This window comes from Euprymna scolopes, chromosome 7, assembly GCF_053919585.1.
Source record: "Euprymna scolopes isolate OS-2025 chromosome 7, ASM5391958v1, whole genome shotgun sequence".
NCBI classification, from domain to species: Eukaryota; Metazoa; Mollusca; class Cephalopoda; order Sepiida; family Sepiolidae; genus Euprymna; species Euprymna scolopes.
The window spans coordinates 166,402,775-166,420,762 of record NC_136488.1 but is presented as its reverse complement, the minus strand read 5'-3'; the positions used below and the strand labels follow the sequence as shown (position 1 = coordinate 166,420,762).

The following is a 17,988-nucleotide window of genomic DNA, read 5'->3' as shown; positions in this document are numbered from 1 at the left end:
GTAGTAGTAGTAGTAGTAGTAGTAGTAGCTCATTAGGAGTAATCACATTCATCAGGATATCATCAAAGATTTCTCTTTGAGAACAACTTGAGGAATTCTCTGAAGCCTAAATGATGACAAGTCTCCCCAGATTTCCAGTACTCTCTAGCTCTTTTGATAATTTTCGCAGATGAATTTGCGTTATCGCAACAGCCGTTTACCGTTGATTTCTCATTGGCAGCGACCATTGGTCTTCATTGGAGTTCGGGTGGCAATAAGCCTCCCCGAGGTCGCAGTCCTCTTTGCACTCAACCAGCGGAGGAGCTCTGGCTAGCTCTTTTACACCACGGTCTTGCCATCCTCCTTGACCCTCCTCACTTATTTGGTGTGGTGCCAGTTTATCGTGACACACACAAAAATAAAATAATTAAATTAAATTCTTAAAAGAAAAAAAAACCGGGGGGGACAGGGGCGAGGCAAGGGGGTAAGTTACATTATTCAGTTTTCATGATTCTGTGTGATATTCCTCTGTGCATCTGCAGCAGTTGCTGAATGGCCGACTTATTATCATTATTATTATTATTATTATTATTATTATTATTATTATTATTATTATTATTATTTAGAAAGTATTACTTACTTTTGATCCAATTTGGTTGCCGCATTGGCCGGCTTGTATGTGAACAATTTCTCTCATATTGTGTGCGTGTCGTTAACTCAAGTCCGTATTTCGTCGTCTGCTAAAAAGAAAAGCAGCTTTTTTTACCTTTTGAGTTTTCGATGACAAATTTTATATTGTTTGTGTTTTTTGTTTTTATGGTGGTGGTGTTGTTGGTGGTAACGTTATTATTTTCTTCTTTTTTCAGGATGTCGCCGTTTTTATTATTAATAATGCAATTCTCTCAACCAACAATAAGGTCGATTAGTTTAAACAGCAGCCGTTTTAAATTCCTTCTCTGGTTGAAAGCACTTGGAGAAAATGGACGGACACGACAAAACAACGTGCGTAATCTCGCACTCCTAACCCGTTATAAATCGTTTTTAAAGTGACCAAGGGCAAAGAAAAAGACAATTTTTTTAACCGTAGATCTGCTGCGATTCTTACCACCGTCCTGTGGTTTAATTTAAGAAAACCCGGTTTCTTTCTGTCTTTCTTTTATTTTTTTAATTAGAAATTTGGCAGTTGTTAAAAACAACTGTTATTACCGGCTTCTTGGATGTAGTACGAGCCGGGCAGACGAATCGTTAACGTCAACTGCCCAGTAGACGGCTCGCCTTTCTTTTTATAGACTGCTTTACTCTCTCTCTCTCTCTCTCTCTCTCTCTCTCTCTCTCTCTCTCTCTCTCTCTCTCTCTCTCTCTCTCTCTCACACACACACACACACACACACACACACGCACACGCACACGCACACATCGGTACTAAAGAATATTGGAGAAGCAAACAGAAACCTTGCCAGCAATCGATTCTTACTGTACCTGTCCACTACCACATCATCATGCCCAAAAAGATTCTTACATAAACATCGTCAAATTCAGCTAATTTATTTCTGACGATAACTTTGGGTTGTACACCATCAATAACATTCACGTGACATATTATTTTATTTTTATTTAAATCTGTTTTTATCTTTATATATACACGAATCAGGCAGTAGATAAGAAAAGTTTACTAGACAAAAGCAAATGAAAACTTCAATATAATAGAAATATTAATATTTATACATGAATCCCAACCAAATAAAAAAGCTCAATATGTCGACATTACGAAATAGAGCTTGACACAAGAAGCATAAATGAAAACCGTAAAATAAAATCTATATGTAAAATTTATTTTTCGACAGAATACCTCAAACAAAGATGATTCATAAATCCTTATTCTGCGGAGTTTCAAAGAATGCAAAATTCTTCTCTTCAGAAGAAAGAAATACGTTAGCAAAGTTATACATATAGAAAAGATAATAATTTGCTGGTTTTAGCATTGTGTGACGGTGGTCATAAAATGCCAAAAAAGCATTTGTAAACTGTTTATAAAAATGAATAAAAATGAAAAACAAACCGAAATAGGTAATTCTAGAGTGAAGTGAAGTCTTTTGGTAAGATCAAGAAACGAAGAAAAATTGTATTTTATATATATATATAATATAATATGGTTAAGCTTAAACAAGGAAAAGTAAATGACTAGTTGTTAAAACTGGAAAAGAAAAGGACAAGATATTCTAGTAAACAGAAAATATAATAAATGTATAACTTAAAACATTGCAGCAATAAGAATTGATTATATAAAGTTAAGTTGAATTTTTTTTAATCTAATGCTGCAATATTTTAAGTTATAAATTAATTGTTTTACTACAGTATCATATCCTTTTCTTTTCTAATTTTAACAACTAGTCCTTTACTTTTCCATGTTTAAGCTTAACCATGTTACTTTTCATGCTCGTATTTTTCTATTGTAATCCATGATTTTTCCAGGCTTCCCATTAATTGTTCTTTGTTTAATTTCAGTCTTATTTTTTGGCCCCCATAAACATAACATACACATATGTAATAACAATGTACGGCACTTGTCTTCTTCAATAACCCCCCCCCCCAATTATCTCCCTTTAATTCTTTCATTCTGTCTGCTTCAGTTGTTACTACTCTTTTCGCGACAGCAGTGAATTAGTAGCAACACTAGTTGCTGAAGTCATAAAAAACGTCGCTCACTTCGTTACGTTATTTACGATTTTGAACACCAGTAAATTCATCATAACTTTTGTTTTACTGAACAAAAATTGATTTTATTTTTCATAATATAGCTTAGAGAGTGATCTATAAATAATTGTTTGAAATTTGGTCGGAAAATGAGTGAGCCGTGAAGGTTTAAAGCAGTTCTAAATTACTAAAATTGCCACTTAACCATATAGTCAAACACTACTGTGTTTGAATGATATTTGTATTTTCTCTCATGCAAGCAATCTGGTATTATCTCATTGTGTTTATATATAATGTTACTATTATATACAGGGTGTGATATAAAAAATGTGTTTTGAAATTGCTATTACAAAGGTCGGACAAAATAATGGAAATACCTTGTGAAGTTTGCATCAATTAATAATTGTGTTTGAGTGATATATTAAGAATTTCAATCCATCACAATTGATGAAGTTTGGTAATATTCCAATCCAATGTGGTTAAGATGAATAATCAGAAGCAGTTATTAGATACGAATCAAAAACAGGAGAAACCCAGCATTAATCTTTCCATCGCTGGAAGGCTTTTGAGAATCTTTCATATATATATATATATATATATATATATATATATATATACATATATATATATATATATATATATATATATAGAGAGAGAGAGAGAGAGAGAGAGAGAGAGAGAAATGAAATAAAAATTACAGTTAAGTTTACCAAAATGATCCAAGATGGTAAAACTAAAGTATATTATAAATTTTAAAGAATTAATATTTATAAATTAATCTCAACCAGATGTAAAATTTCGATAAAACCAAATAGGAGATATAGCTTATAATAAAAGCAAGTAGTTAAACTACTTGCTCTTATATATATATATATATATATATATCTGTGTGTGTATGTGTGTGTGTGTGTGTGTGTGTGTGTGTGTGTGTGTGTGTGTGTGTGTGTGTGTGTGTGTGTGTGTGTGTGTGTGTGTGTGTGTGTAAAAAAATTATTGTGAAAAATATATAAATGTTTATTCAGTGGTTAGTGGCATCCCAATAATGAAATGGAAGAATCAATCCACACTCATTTATTTATTTATTGTTTATTTATTTATTTATTTATTGTTTTGAAAAGTGCGAATATTTTTTATTTTAATGTCTTACGCGCGTTTCGCAACCAGTAACAAAAATATTGTGTTTTGCTTATTTGTCTGCTCTTCAGAGACGTTTAAAATATTTAAAAATTAATAAAAAATAGGCACAGTGTTCCAAAGCAAAAAAATATAGGTGATCAATGAAGATGATAAAACTTGGCAAGTAAAAAATTCACTTTAAAGATGATAATCGGAGAAAAGGTCTTCAAATGTTTATATATACATATATATTATTTATTATTTATTGAAGTATAAGAATACAAAATATTATTTTTTTAATAAACAGAACAGAATTTTCAGCCGTTTCCTTTTCGGCCTTTCAGGGTGTATTAAGGTGTGGGTTCTCATGCAGCTGTTGTTTCCCTGACTCTACTTCCGCTTTGTCTTACTCAAGTGCCCCTATTCCGAATTTGTAGCAGTGGGCCGACATCAATGCTATTTTTTGTACTAAAACGGTCATTAACAATTTCTGTTATGGCCTGCTGCTACGAATTCGGAATAGGGGCATGTGAGCGAGACAAAGCGAAAGTATAATCAGGGAGACAACTGCTGCATGAGAACCCATGTGTGTTTTAAGGGAATGGATGAACGATGGGTGATAGTATAAGGCAAAAAGTATAACCAATTAGATGAACGAATTTTTATATGTGACTCGTATGTGCCCAACTGAAATCCTTGCTTCAGAATGTAAGATGCCGTGTACGTTTCCATTCGATAGAAATCAGACATTTCAGCGTAATTTCCTAGTTTATTGGCGTAATTTATGAATTTATTATCGACATTACCCAATATATAGTTATAATTCGAAACCGGAAGTAACTAGAGTTATTCGCCCCTACAAAATTTTGTTGAAATAGGTTTAATTTCAATCATTTTTATTATGGTAATAACCAGTTGTCTGTTAATATGTATTAAGTATTACTTTTATGCAATATATATACACACACACACACACACACACACACACACACACATATATATATATATATATATATATATATATATATATATATATATAACACAAAGCATTATTTTAATATAAAATAAGTTCTTTTGAAATAATGCCGAAATCCGTTTTACTCTAAATGATTAGCAACCATAAACTAGTAAATTATGAAATAAAGACTTAAAAATGTACTACTGTAATCGAAATTAATTTTTTTAAGTAAAAAAAAAAACGGAAAAGAAAAAATTAATTCGTCTTTGTTATGTAAATTATTCAACTAATTACATTCATTTTTAGCTTCACACATTAAATGGTTTCATGCCTTGTCTTGAACGCTTTTTATTAAAAAAAAAAAATGCGTGCACGTGCATGAGTGTTTGAGGCGTGTAATCGTGAATAACACATAAAACATTAAGAGATTCTTTTTTATCGTTTGATCTATTTCACTTATAAAACTATGAGTCATCACTTAACCGCCTGTGCAGTTAAAATGCGGCAACGTTACCTTGTTGAAACCAAAATGAACAAAAAAAAAATTAATCTATACTGCAGAATTGATTTCGACCGAGCGTTCGCTGTCTCAGCCGCATTGTTACATTATTTGGCAGATTCGTTCATATTATCATTAACTAGCAGGGTGACCTGACGTTGCCCGGGATTGAATGATGATCAACGAATGTTTCACACTTCCATATTTTTATTACCATCGAAATCGGTGAAATCGTCTATTTTTCAATCAAATCGATTGATTGCTTGTTCTAATTGGGGGGGGGATCCATCGCAATGCACCTGGAGGGAGTTTCACGTGCCTCTTGCAGTAACTAAGTTCACAATATATTGTAGTCTACATTGCACTGAAGAACATATAATATATCTATAACATAGTCGTTATTCTTCTTCAACAGTGTCATTATATTTTAACACTCGGGCCCCACACGTTGTATCTGAGACAGTCGCGAAGGAAAACAAAAGGGAAAAAAATTCCACTCGAACCCATGATGCAAATAGAACATAAAAACATTCAGAATACTTGAGAGTAAATTAAAAATACATCGCAAAATATCAGATCTATCGCAATGCAAAACCTAAAAACGTATATAAAACTTATATTATCATACGTGTGTAACGTAGTCGTTTTTCTACAACGGCGTCGTTACATTTTAACACTCAGACCCATCGCTAGGCACCTGGATGAAGCTTCACATGCCTCTCGCAGTAACGAAGTTCACAATACATTGTATTCTACATTGCACTGTAGAGAACCTACTGTTGATTTTATAAAATTATTTTTTATATATAATGGCTTGAAATAAAGTTTAAAAATTATCATGCTTCAATTATGCTCTAAACAAAAATATCCGTTTCGAACGTGTCCTTGTCATATTAAAGAACCTACTGTTGATTTTATATGCCTGGTATTACTGGTTGTGCGTTGACAATGCTTGAATTTAAGTTTAAAATAAAAAAGTCAACTATCATTGTGAAATTGTGCTTCAAACAAAAGCATCCATTACGAATGCACCCCTGTCATATCAAAAACCTACTGTTGATTTAATATGTTAAGACTTTCGACTTGTGTGGTAATAAAACTTCTCAAATCTGGCACAAAGCCTATGTAAGAACACTGCCAGGTACATAAATTTTAATTTTTTTAATATTTATCAGTTCATATGCGTGTTACGTTGGTACAGTGGTAACGTCACCAGCTTCGATGCTAGAGTTTTGCTTTCGGTTTTGATTCTAACTGATGGCACACAAATACATTTTTTTTTACTTTTGAAATCACGACTCTATAATAATATATACGAAATCTGGACAAATTAAAATATCATATTTAAGCGTATTTTACAACCGGGCAAAGCCAGCCCCACTCCCAACTAGTAATTTAATAAAAAACAACAATATAAATACACAAATTACTCATCTCAAAGGATTCCAGTAAAAAAAATAATAATATATGATACCATTTGGCACAGACCTGACAATAGAAGACCAGACATAAACGAAGAACTTGGAATTATAAGATAAAAACAAAAAACAACCTTTATCGCCCTTCGGGGCTGATAGTGCAATGGATAGAGATGTTGAGTCCCTATGGTTCTGGGTGAGCATTGTCTGAAGATAGCAGTTTTAATCCTGCCCAAAGCAGACCAGAGGATTAGTTGGACAAAACGTGGTGAGACGATAACAATTATGGGAATTATGAGAATACATTTACAAGACGCAGTATTCTTATCCTGTTGCGGTTAATCACCTGAAGAAGGCCAGAGGATGAGTTGGCTGAAACGTGATAAAACAACGCATATGAAGATGAGGATGATAGTTCGCAAATATATCCAAAAACAACACAGGTAAAAAAAAAAAGAAAAAAAAACGAAAAGCAAATCAAAAACGAAAGTTAAGTTAATGGTGCTTTTTGAATAACTCACTGATACATTCATTCTTTTTCAACAGTGTCGTTATATTTTAATACTTGGATCTACACGTTGTATCAGACAGTTGCAAAGGAAAACAAAATTGAAAGAATTTCCACTCAGTTGAAATGAAATACATTTATTCATGGTTCTTCCAAAATAATCCTTTTCCTTGCGTTTTAAGTCTTTTATTTTATGTCGTCTGCCATGTAGTTTAGTCTCTCGCCACCACAGGTCAAACGTTTGTAGCAGTCACAAAGATCTATTTTCTTTTGTGAATCAATGCCCCTCCTCCACTGAGTGATTCGGCCACACACTGACCAATTAACTGGTAGGACTTATTGCTTCATCTGTCCCTTAAGAAACTTCTTTAGTCCCTTTTGGGAATGGCGGTTAGCTAGCAGAGAAAATAACCAGCAGATAATCCAGACATCTGTCTCCCTTCTCTCTTGTTCCTATCATCTCGAGATTGCAGCATTGACGGTTTTCAGAGAAGATAACTGCTTCCAAACCGGGACTTTACAAAGAACGACTGCCTAACCGACACAGTCAAACAACATTCTATTCCTTCTTTCTTCAACCCAAACACAGTCCAAGAACAAACAAAAATAAATAAATCCAATTCGGCTTTTCTTTCTTTTTAACAAAAGCGTTTATTACCATTATTCTCCCATCTCGACGTCCATCTTTTTCAACTGTAATCTTTCTTCTGACCACATGCTAGCCACAGCCAGCTCATTCTCACCTTCACTTTACACATTGTTTCTCCCCAACCACGTGGTGTCCTTTTTGTTCCTTTTTCTTTTCGTGCAAGCTCGTGCACACTTCCTAATTTGCATGTGTATTCAAACACTGCTCCTGCTGATAATACAATCGCTTGCCATCCACTCTTCGACTGCTGCTGATATTTTCATACGTGCTCATATGCACTGTGTTACAACACGATCTGTCGACCATCTCTATCCCTCTCCAACTTTGATTAACTGTTTCCTCTAATTAATATCCACATATCTTAAAAAGACCATCTCCTCCTCTAAATGACGTCATTATTACACGTCACTAAGATAATCACCTGATGTTTTAACGTGTCATGATTTCTAAGTTGTCAACTAAATTGTTATGATAACATTTTTAAGTTAAGATTACTAATTTAATGTAAATAAATATTTATTCTAAATATTTTGATTATTCTAAAACATATTTTAGCTGCCAACAATTTTAAGCTTGAATAATCATAATAATCATCGACCAGCACACGGTTCAGCATTTCCCAATCAATATCCAACAGGCGTACCAGGGTTTCATTATTAAGGAAAGGGGGTTTCTGGGGTAGAATCTATCTTTGGATCCATGCAAAATCTTCCGCACATCAGAAATTTTAAAAAGTTTTCTGGTCATGTATTCCAATCGACAACAAGACAAAAAAAATGGTAACAGAAACAAATATATAACAAATAAATATTACAAAGGCAAGATAAATTACTCTTCTGCCTACCTGGATAAGTTTTTAGTGTTTTACCTTATTTTAAAGTGTGTTTTAAGAGTGAAACGCAAGTAGTTCTGAGTGCTTAAGTCAAAATGAAAAAACAAAGATGGTGCCATAATGTTCATGTTCTCGCTTTTGGAATCCCAAGAATAGCTGAAAACTCGAAAATAAATCAAAATACCAGAAGAAATACACCCAATAAATGTCAAAGTTAGGGATTAATATGGACTAATAGCGATTAGTGACCACAATACCATATTTACTCAAAGCATTTTCTTGGAAACTAGTGGGCCCATTTGACTGAAATTTCTTATTATGATAAGATGAAGCAAACTAAGTATTATGGTATCCGTTCAATGCACAGGTAGGGATTAGTATTTAATGCCGAAATAAGCACAAATTTAATTATACTAGCAGTTCAGCCCGGCTTTGCTCAGGCCCTATCTACAGTTCATAACTTTATGTGCATATATATATATATATTAAAAAGTTTTACTCATATCCAGGTAACCTACATCTAAAATTTCAAATGCTTAGACCCAAAATTGGCGGAGGAGTTTGGTAGAGTCTGCAAAGGTCAACTCTGTAAACTTCGACCTCTTGCCAGCCAAATTTTCGCCCAACAACTGATTAAAAAGCTTGCTGCATGTCTGAATACCCTTTCTGTAAAATTTAAAATGTCTAGACCCAAAATCAGCTTAATAGTTTACTAGAGATCGAAAAGGTAAAATCTTTTGAACTTTGACCCCGTGGAAGACAAATTTTTCAGCAAAAAAAAAGTTAGAAAGCTTGCCCTATGTCTGAAATCAATTTATGTAAAATTTCAAATGTTTAGACAAAAAATTGGCTGAGTAATTTGGTAGAGGCCACAGAGGTTAATTTTTTTAACTTTGACCCCAATTTTGACCCCTTAACATTTATTGCTTTGAACTCGAATCAAATCATAAGGTTAGATCCATATCCAAGTAATCTATATCTAAAATTTCAAGTGTTTAGAACCAAAATTGGCGGAGGAGTTTAGTAGAGTTTTCAAAGGTAAAATTGTTGAACTGTGAGCCCTTGACAGCCAAATTTCTGGCCGAAAACCGATTAAAAAGGTTTTTCCAAATCTCAATACCCCTTATGTCAAATCTCGAGTCTATAGACCGAAAATTGACAGAGTTATTGCGTAGGGAAAATGTACACAGACACACAGACAGATGCGTTCACTTTTATAGATATATAGATAGATAGATTTAACCATCAATTTAACATTAAGTACTCATTCAAAGTCAACGGTAGTCACTGTTTTGAACAGGCTAAAAAGTCTAGTTGTATTATAATGTTTTATATTATCATTTAAAGTGTAGAGAATTCAATGACTGGCTACTTGAATGGTGTAGAGATTACGAGATTTGTCCCATGAAAGCTAACCCTAGAAGCTTAACCTTTTCTCTCTTTACATGGTAGTCTCATTTTAGAATCTCCTCAACGATCATTATGATCGCCCTTTCTGACACCAGAAAGAGGTCTGCACAGACATAATCAGAAACTGTTTCGCTGCTGTTTTCAATAGAACCGGAAGTGAACTGTTTCCAATTGAACCGGAAGTGAGCTGTTTGATTCTATTTTTTATCTAATTTATCGAGTAGAATTGAATATTTTGGCTAGAATTAGAGTTTATAAGCAATAGATCGAATAGTTTTATTCATTCAATCTCCAAATTTTTCAATATAAAAAATGGGTGGTTTAAAGAATTCAAAATTACTTTAAAATTTTCCATGGCACAAAAAGATTAATCCAGCAATCATTTGTCAAAAAAATACTTCTGCACAATGTTTATGCTCTATACGGACATAGAGAAACTGTTACAGAGGCAAAACACAAATGGACATCACATGGAATCATAAAAACTGACATTGTATAATTGTAAGTTGACTCCCGCCTTACCCCCTGCCTTCCTTCCACCCACCCCCACCCCCGTTATTGTGTGTGTGTGTGTGTGTGTGTGTGTGTGTGTGTGTGTGTGTGTGTGTGTGTGTGTGTGTGAGACGTGTCCCTTAACCTTTCAGGGTTATGAGGGCACTGAATTATTTCATGCAGCATGTCTCGGTCAAGATTAGTCTAGTGGCACCAATCCCTCTCCAGGCTCTGAGCACATACATTTTAGAATTGACCAGGCTCAATGTCGTTTAATTTTGGTGATCTAACGAGTGTGTTTATGTGATTATGCTGTATATCATAGTTATTAACAAGGAAAAGTCCTGTGTGTGTGTGTCAGCATAAACTGACCTCACACCAAATAATCAAGAGTCAAAAAGGATGGAATGACAAAGGAGTGAAAACACTAGCCAGACCTCCACTGGATGAGTGTAAAGAGGACTGGGACCTTGAGGAGGCTTATTCCCATCCAAATTCCAGTGAAAACCAATGGTCATTGCCAACAAAGAATCAATGGTAAGTTCCTGTTGTGATAACGCAAATGCAACTATAAAGATTATCAAAAGAGGTGGAAAGTACTGGAAATCTAGGGAGACTTGTTGTCACTCAAACCCAAGAGAACACCTTGATGATGACTTGTGTGACTACTCCTAGTGAGTAAATAATAATAATTATAATTTTGTGCGTGTGTCATTGGGACATACAACACGAGGTCATTGTCTACTAATGTTAGAGTCAGCGAATTAGAGGATGAATTACAGAAGATCAGATTTGATGTTATAGGAGTGTGTGAAGCTAGATGCAAGGGTGAAGGATGTCTCATCCTTAACAACAGCAGACACCACTTGCACTATAAGGGTGGGAACACCTCATACAATGAGGTAGGCTTTGTGGTCATCAAGAAAACATTACAAACTTCAATAGTGTTTCGGACAGAGTGGCACAGCTTACTATCAGGATCAAGAAGAGATATCTCATTACGTCATTCAGATTTACGTGCCATCAACAGGCTATACTGATGAAGAAGTGGAGATGGTCTATGAAGATGTTGATAAACTTCTTTTTACCAGCAAAGCCAGTCACACCATCCAAATGGGGGACTTCAATGCCAAGGTTGGAATAGGAAATATAATTGAGTCAAGTACTAGTCCATACAGTTATGAAACAAGGAACAGCAGAGGTGACACTCTTGTTAACTTTGCAAAACACCATCAGTTAAAGACCATGAACATGTTCTTCAAGAAAAAAACAATCAGATGCTGGACTTGGATATCCCCTAATGGCATCACAAAGAATGAAATTGACTTCTTCCTTACAAACAGGCCACACACTGTGACTGATTTTTCTGCCATAAACAGATTAAACACAGGGAGTCGCAACTGAATGATCAGAATGTCTCTTATCATAGTCACCAAGCTAGAGAAGACAAAGCGTATCAAGCAACACAGGAGACCAGATACCCAGAGTCTAGAAGACAAGTCATCACAGTTCCAGCTACTGCTATCCAACAGATTTGAGGCATTAGCAACATCAGAAGATCCAAACACTGACTACAACAGAATGATATCAGAGATCAGCCAGGTTGTACTCAAAACAGCTGGTCAATACAAACGACAGACACCAAACTGTCTCCAATTACAAAACAGCTGAGATAGAAGCAACAACAGATGGAAAGAGGTACAAATGTACAGCACATCGAGTACATTAGGATATGCAATATTCTGACACAGGATGGCACAAAAAATTCCAGACTTCAATGAATAACAAATACTACAAGCCCTTGAAATAAATGACATTCTAAACAACAAAAGAAGGAAGCATCTCAGCAGAAACATCACCTCAAAGACCGAGACAGAATTGTTTGAAGGTGCACCTCTATGCCACCAGACAACCAGGACACACTCCAGTTCTTTATGCACCAAACACATCTGAGGAACATCCTTCACCCATCCTCCCATTGGAAGCGAGAGCAACTATTAAGCTACTGAAGTCATAAGGGGAGGATGGTGTTACTGCAGAAGTACTAAAGAGTGGTGGTGGTGAACCGATTATTGTGATATTTACAAGACTGTTTGATAAGCGCCTCTCTGGTGGAAAAGTTACAGATAAATAAAGTGGTCATCATTCATAAGAAAGGAGAAACTGCAGATATTAAGAACTATCGGCCAATCAGCCTTCTTCCAGTGACATGCAAGGTATGCACTCAAGTCTTGCTAAGACATATGTTATTGACACTAGACAGTCACCAACCACGAGAACAAGCAAGTTTCAGAGCAAGTTACTTCATCATCGAAGCTGCAAGGAAAAGCCAATGAATACAAGATTCCACTGTGCTTTGCCTTTGTGGATTACAAAAAGGCTTTTGACTCTATAGAGTTTGATCCACTGTTCATTGGCCTTGAGAATCAAGGGGTTGACTCTACATAAGTTTCTGGAATCCATATTAAATAGAAAAGTAGTCAACCACCTCAGCAGAAACAACCTTCTTAGTGACATGCAATATGGTTTCCGTTCTGCCAGATCTACAGCAGATTTGCTAACGGTTATATCTCATAGGATTAGTGAATCTCTTGACAAAGGCTTCCTTTCTAGGGCAATTGCTCTTGACATAACAAAAGCCTTCGATAAGGTATGGCATAAGAGCCTACTTCACAAGATTTCCAGCTACGGTATAACGAAATGTTTTCTCGGTCATTAAATCATTTCTCTCTGATAGGCTCATAAGAGTAGTGGTTGATGGGCAGAAATCAGAGCCCTTCAGTATTAATGCTGGAGTCCCTCAGGGGTCCATCCTGGGCCCAACTCTCTTTCTGATCTACATCAATGATCTCCCTAAACACATACTTAAATCATTCGTTGACATCTATGCTGATGACACGAGCATCTATGGCAACACATCAAAGGCTGTAAATGACAAAGTTCTCTCTGATTCTCTCTCCTCTGATCTCGAACGCGTGGTACAGTGGGGGAAGAGGTGGCTGGTTACTTTTAATGCATCTAAAACCAAGCTCCTATCTTTACATCAACAACGCTCTTCCCTATCTGGCATCCATTGAAATGGATGCCTCTCGTCTAGGGGAAGCCCCATGTTTTGATAAGCTTCTGGGCTTGACCTTTACTCCTGACCTGAAATGGAACATGTACTTCAAGTCTGTTGCCAAGGTCGCTAGAAAAATGGTAGGATCCTTCTGCCGCTCCAGAAGATATCTCACTGCTGATGCAATTTTCTATCTATATAAAAGCCAAGTACATCGAAGGATGGCATACTGCTGCCACATCTGGGCAGGAGCTGCTAAAAACAGTCTATCCTGCCTTGACAGATTACAAAATAGACTTCATGGCTTAGTGGGGGATGCCCTTTTCTCTTCTCTGCAACCTCTCTCCGACAGGAGAGACGTTGGGAGCCTATCTTTGTTTTATCGTTAATTCCATGGCAAGTGCTCGTCTGAGCTCCAATCACTGGTCCCTCCTCGCCAATCTTTCACAAAAAATACCCGTCTAGCTGAAACCACTGTCAAAAATTTTCCCCACTCTTTATCTGTGGCAAAACCAAAACGTAGATTCCATGAACAAAGCTTCTTTCTCAGAAGTGCACGCTTCTTTCTCAGAAGTGCACGCTTGTGGAACTCTGTTCTGTTTGCCTGTTCTGTTTGCCTGTTTCCCACCTACAACCTGGATGTCTTCAAGTCCAACATAAACAAATTCCTGATGACACTTTATCAAATCTCAACACTAACGTATTGTACACACAATAACCCTTATCCCCGAGTGGCTTCCGGGCCTTGATAAGTGGTGACCACCTTGTAAAAAAAAAAATTATCTTGCTGAAAGACTTATAGAGTGGGGCTACCTCTACTCGAAAGCTTCATCGTGGCAGCAACAAAATCAAGCTGGAGAAGGAACCAAGACAAGGTGACAACATCTTGGCAAAATTCTTCACAGCCTGTCTCCAGGATGCGATAATCAGTCGGATTAATTGGGAGGGTAGGGGAGTGAACACCAATGATGGACATCTGTCACATCTCATCTTTGCTGATTATATAATACTGATGACACACTCTCTTCAGGAACTAAATGACATTCTTAACGACATCCACTCTAACAGCAAACCGGTTGGCCTCAACATGCATCTTGGGAAGATCAATGTGATGTTGAACCAGCACGCTACCAAGTCGCGAATAATTGTTGATGGAAAGACCATCGAGGAAGTTGAAAGCTACATCTACTTGGGAAAGAAAATGACGAAAGATGGATATCTCCTCCCTGGGATAAAGAGAGGATATAATTGGGATGGGCAGCTTTTAGGAAAGTGGATAATATCAAGAATAGCCAAAAAGCAAATATGTCAATCATAGGGAAGATCTTCAATGAATATATACTACCTGTAATGATCTACGGTAGTGAAACATGGGTCCTAGTATCTCGCCAAAGTGAAATCTTGGCAGTGGTACAAAGGAAGATTGAGAGGATAATGTTGAGCATCACTCTACAAGACAGAAAGACAAACATCTGGATCCGCCAACAAACAAGAGTTATTGATATCAATTGCCACCAAGACATCCGAACACAGATGGGCAGGGCACATAGCCAGGCAGCATGACAACAGATAATCCAACAGGACAATGGAATGGACACCTTGTGAACATAAAAGGCCAAGACCAAGAACGAAATGGAGGCTGACCTGATACAACACATGGGTCCCACATGGCAGTGGATAGCTCGGAACAGAGTTAGATGGCTAAAGTCCAGGGAGGGATTCCTCATTGAGTGATAAAAACCCTAATTGATTGATTGATTGATCGATTGATTGATTGTTACCATAAACTGGAGCCACACCAAATAAGTGAGACAGGTCAAGAAGGATGGCAAGACAGGAGTGAAAGCACTAACCAGACTTCGACTGAATGGTGTCAAGAGGACTGGGACCTTAGGGATGCTTATTGCCACCCAAATTCCAGTGAAGACTAATGGTTGTTACCAACGAGAAATCAATGGTAAACGACTAATTAATTTGCAAAAATTAATTTGCAAAGGTTATTGAAAGAGGTGATGAGTACTGGAAATCTGGGGAGACTTGTTGTCACTGAGACTCCAGGGAACACTGCAGGTTGTTCTCAAAGAGAGTGAATAATAATAATAATAATGATAATAATAATAATAATAATAATAATAATAATAATAATAATAATAATAATAATAATAATAATAGTTGATAAGGGTCAAAGAGGATGGAATGATCGAGGAGAGTAGCACTAATCAGACCTCCACTGGATGATTGCAAAGAGGACTGGGATCTTGGGGAGGTTTATTGCCACCCAAATTTCAGTGAAGACCAACAAGAAATCGATGGTAAGCGGCTGTTGACATAACATAAATTAATTTGCACAGGTTATCAAAAGAGATGGAGAGCACTAAAAATTTGGGGAAACTTGTTGTCATTTAGAAACCACAAGTTGATCTGAAAGAGAAATCTTTGATGATAGCCTGTGTGAAAACTCCATGTGAGTAAAGAAGAAGAAGAAGAAGAAGAAGAAGAAATTGCCAAATTGTATATTTTGCTGTCCCAGCAGCCCATAGGGTGAAGATTAAAGAGACAGCAAAACAAAACAAATATGCGGAACATGCCAGAGAACTTAAAGGAATATGAAACCTGAAGAAAATCAATATAATATCAATAATTGTGCGAGCACTAGAAACAGTCCCAAAAAACTTGGAAAGAAGACTAAGAGAAATTGGAATCGACGGGAAGACTCAGATTATGCAACAAACAGTAATGCTGAAAACTTAAGGAAAGCCCTTGAGTGCAGAAACTAGCCCACATGAATGACAAAATCTAACCGAGCATACTGCAACAGAAATGAAACAAAAAGCACAACTAAGAGAACTATTCAATTTCTCCCTTCTCCCTCTTCCTCTTCCTCCTTTCCCTTTTTCCCCTTTCTCCTTCCCCAAAAACTGGCAGCAGCATGACTGGCAATGCACCAAATAGTCGAAGGGTCAAGAAGGATGAAAAGACTGAGGAGAGAAAGCATTAACCAGGCCTCCACTGGATAAGAGTGAAGGAGACTTGGATCTTGAGGAGGCTTATTGCCACTCAAATTCCAGTGAAGACTAATGGCAGCTACTAATGTGAAATCAATGGTAAGCGGTTGTTGTGATAATGCAAATTAATTTGCAAATGGTATCGAAAGAATACTGGAAATCTGGGAAGACTTATCGTTACTCAGACTCCAGAGAACACCACAAGTTGTTCTCAAAGAGAATTCTTTGATGATGGTCTAGCAAGTAAATAATAATAATAATAATAATAATAATAATAATAATAATAATAATAATAATGATGTTACAAGAAAGGTTCCCCTTTTCTTGTAAGTAAGAAAGACATTAGATAAGTAAAAATGAGATTAGATAGACCGAGATTCGAACCTTGTAAGCAAGGTTCGGAAATGGGATGTAGAATTTCGCATTGTTCAATTTAAAATAAAATAGTTAAGATATGTTTGAGTAAAAGGCATTTTGATTGTTCAATTCATTTTTATGAAAACTGAATTAAAATAAGATCAGTTAGAAGAACGAATAATAGCAAATTTAAATATGTCGAAAAATAAGTTAGGTCGAAAAATAGGTTAGAGAAAATTCATTGTCTGCAGAAATGGTTTGGACATGTGCAAACCATGCATGTTTAACCCACGTGAGTTTCCCACGTGTGTGTGTGGCATGTGTTTGAAGCCATACATGACGTCATAGCAGAAAATTAATTCTTAATATAGTTTTCTAGACAGAAAAAATAGTTAAAAGCATTTAACCTCCCCACCATACTCTTTAAGTACGAGAACAATCCAGGTCTGCTAGCTACTAGTCAGTTTTCGAGATGACCTCGGAAGAAAGGGTCGGTGCCTTCAGAGCTAAGTTAAACTCTTTATCCATAACTGTTGAAATGTATTTTGTCTTAATTTTGCCAATATTTGTGTATTAAAATATATATATATATATATATATATATATATATATATATATATATATATATATATATATATATTATTTATCTTTGTTCTCTTATTGCAGTCTTAGTAAAAACTCGAAACATCTTAACATTACTTCAGCAACAAAAAAAAAAAAAACTTCCACAGATTAATATGGGAGGGGAGACTATCTTCAAATTCTATTGTAAACTGGGAATGGGCAAAGGACTTATACTAAGTAAATATAAATAAGTCCCTCTTACCATTTTTTTTCTTTTTTTAATGGAGAGTAGATAATGCAGTGGATGTGTTATCAGTAGCTCCAGTAACTCTCGCTTCTCCTTTTTTGTCTCTCAGTCCTCATTTCTAATGGGTGATGTTTCTGACAAAGGGTGAAGAAAAAGCTACTTCCCAGGTCGGTAGTACTTCATGAACAGTAGTCTGAGATGT

General features: G+C 35.9%; 3 protein-coding genes across 3 annotated transcripts in view; 2 read left to right on the top strand and 1 right to left on the bottom strand.

Moving 5' to 3' along the window:
• LOC145280130 (tubulin beta chain) overlaps positions 1-1,300 on the bottom strand; it is a 58,107-nt gene extending 56,807 nt beyond the window's left edge. The window contains exon 1 of the mRNA XM_080131896.1: positions 620-1,300. Within this exon, the coding sequence (XP_079988022.1) occupies positions 620-676 (57 nt within the window). The 5' untranslated portion in view covers positions 677-1,300. The remainder of the gene's footprint in view (positions 1-619) is intronic.
• The window catches only part of LOC145280128 (putative ATP-dependent RNA helicase DDX43), a 114,504-nt gene that overhangs the window by 8,120 nt on the left and 88,396 nt on the right, over positions 1-17,988 (top strand). The window lies entirely within an intron of this gene.
• Positions 11,609-11,959, top strand: LOC145280373 (protein CFDP2-like). Its single transcript, XM_080132144.1, has one exon. The coding sequence runs from the start codon at positions 11,609-11,611 to the stop codon at positions 11,957-11,959; it is 351 nt and encodes a 116-aa protein (XP_079988270.1).

Coding starts and splice junctions, on each gene's coding strand:
- LOC145280373 (XM_080132144.1), top strand. CDS start 11,609: ATGGTCTATGAAGATGTTGATAAACTTCTTTTTACCAGCAAAGCCAGT.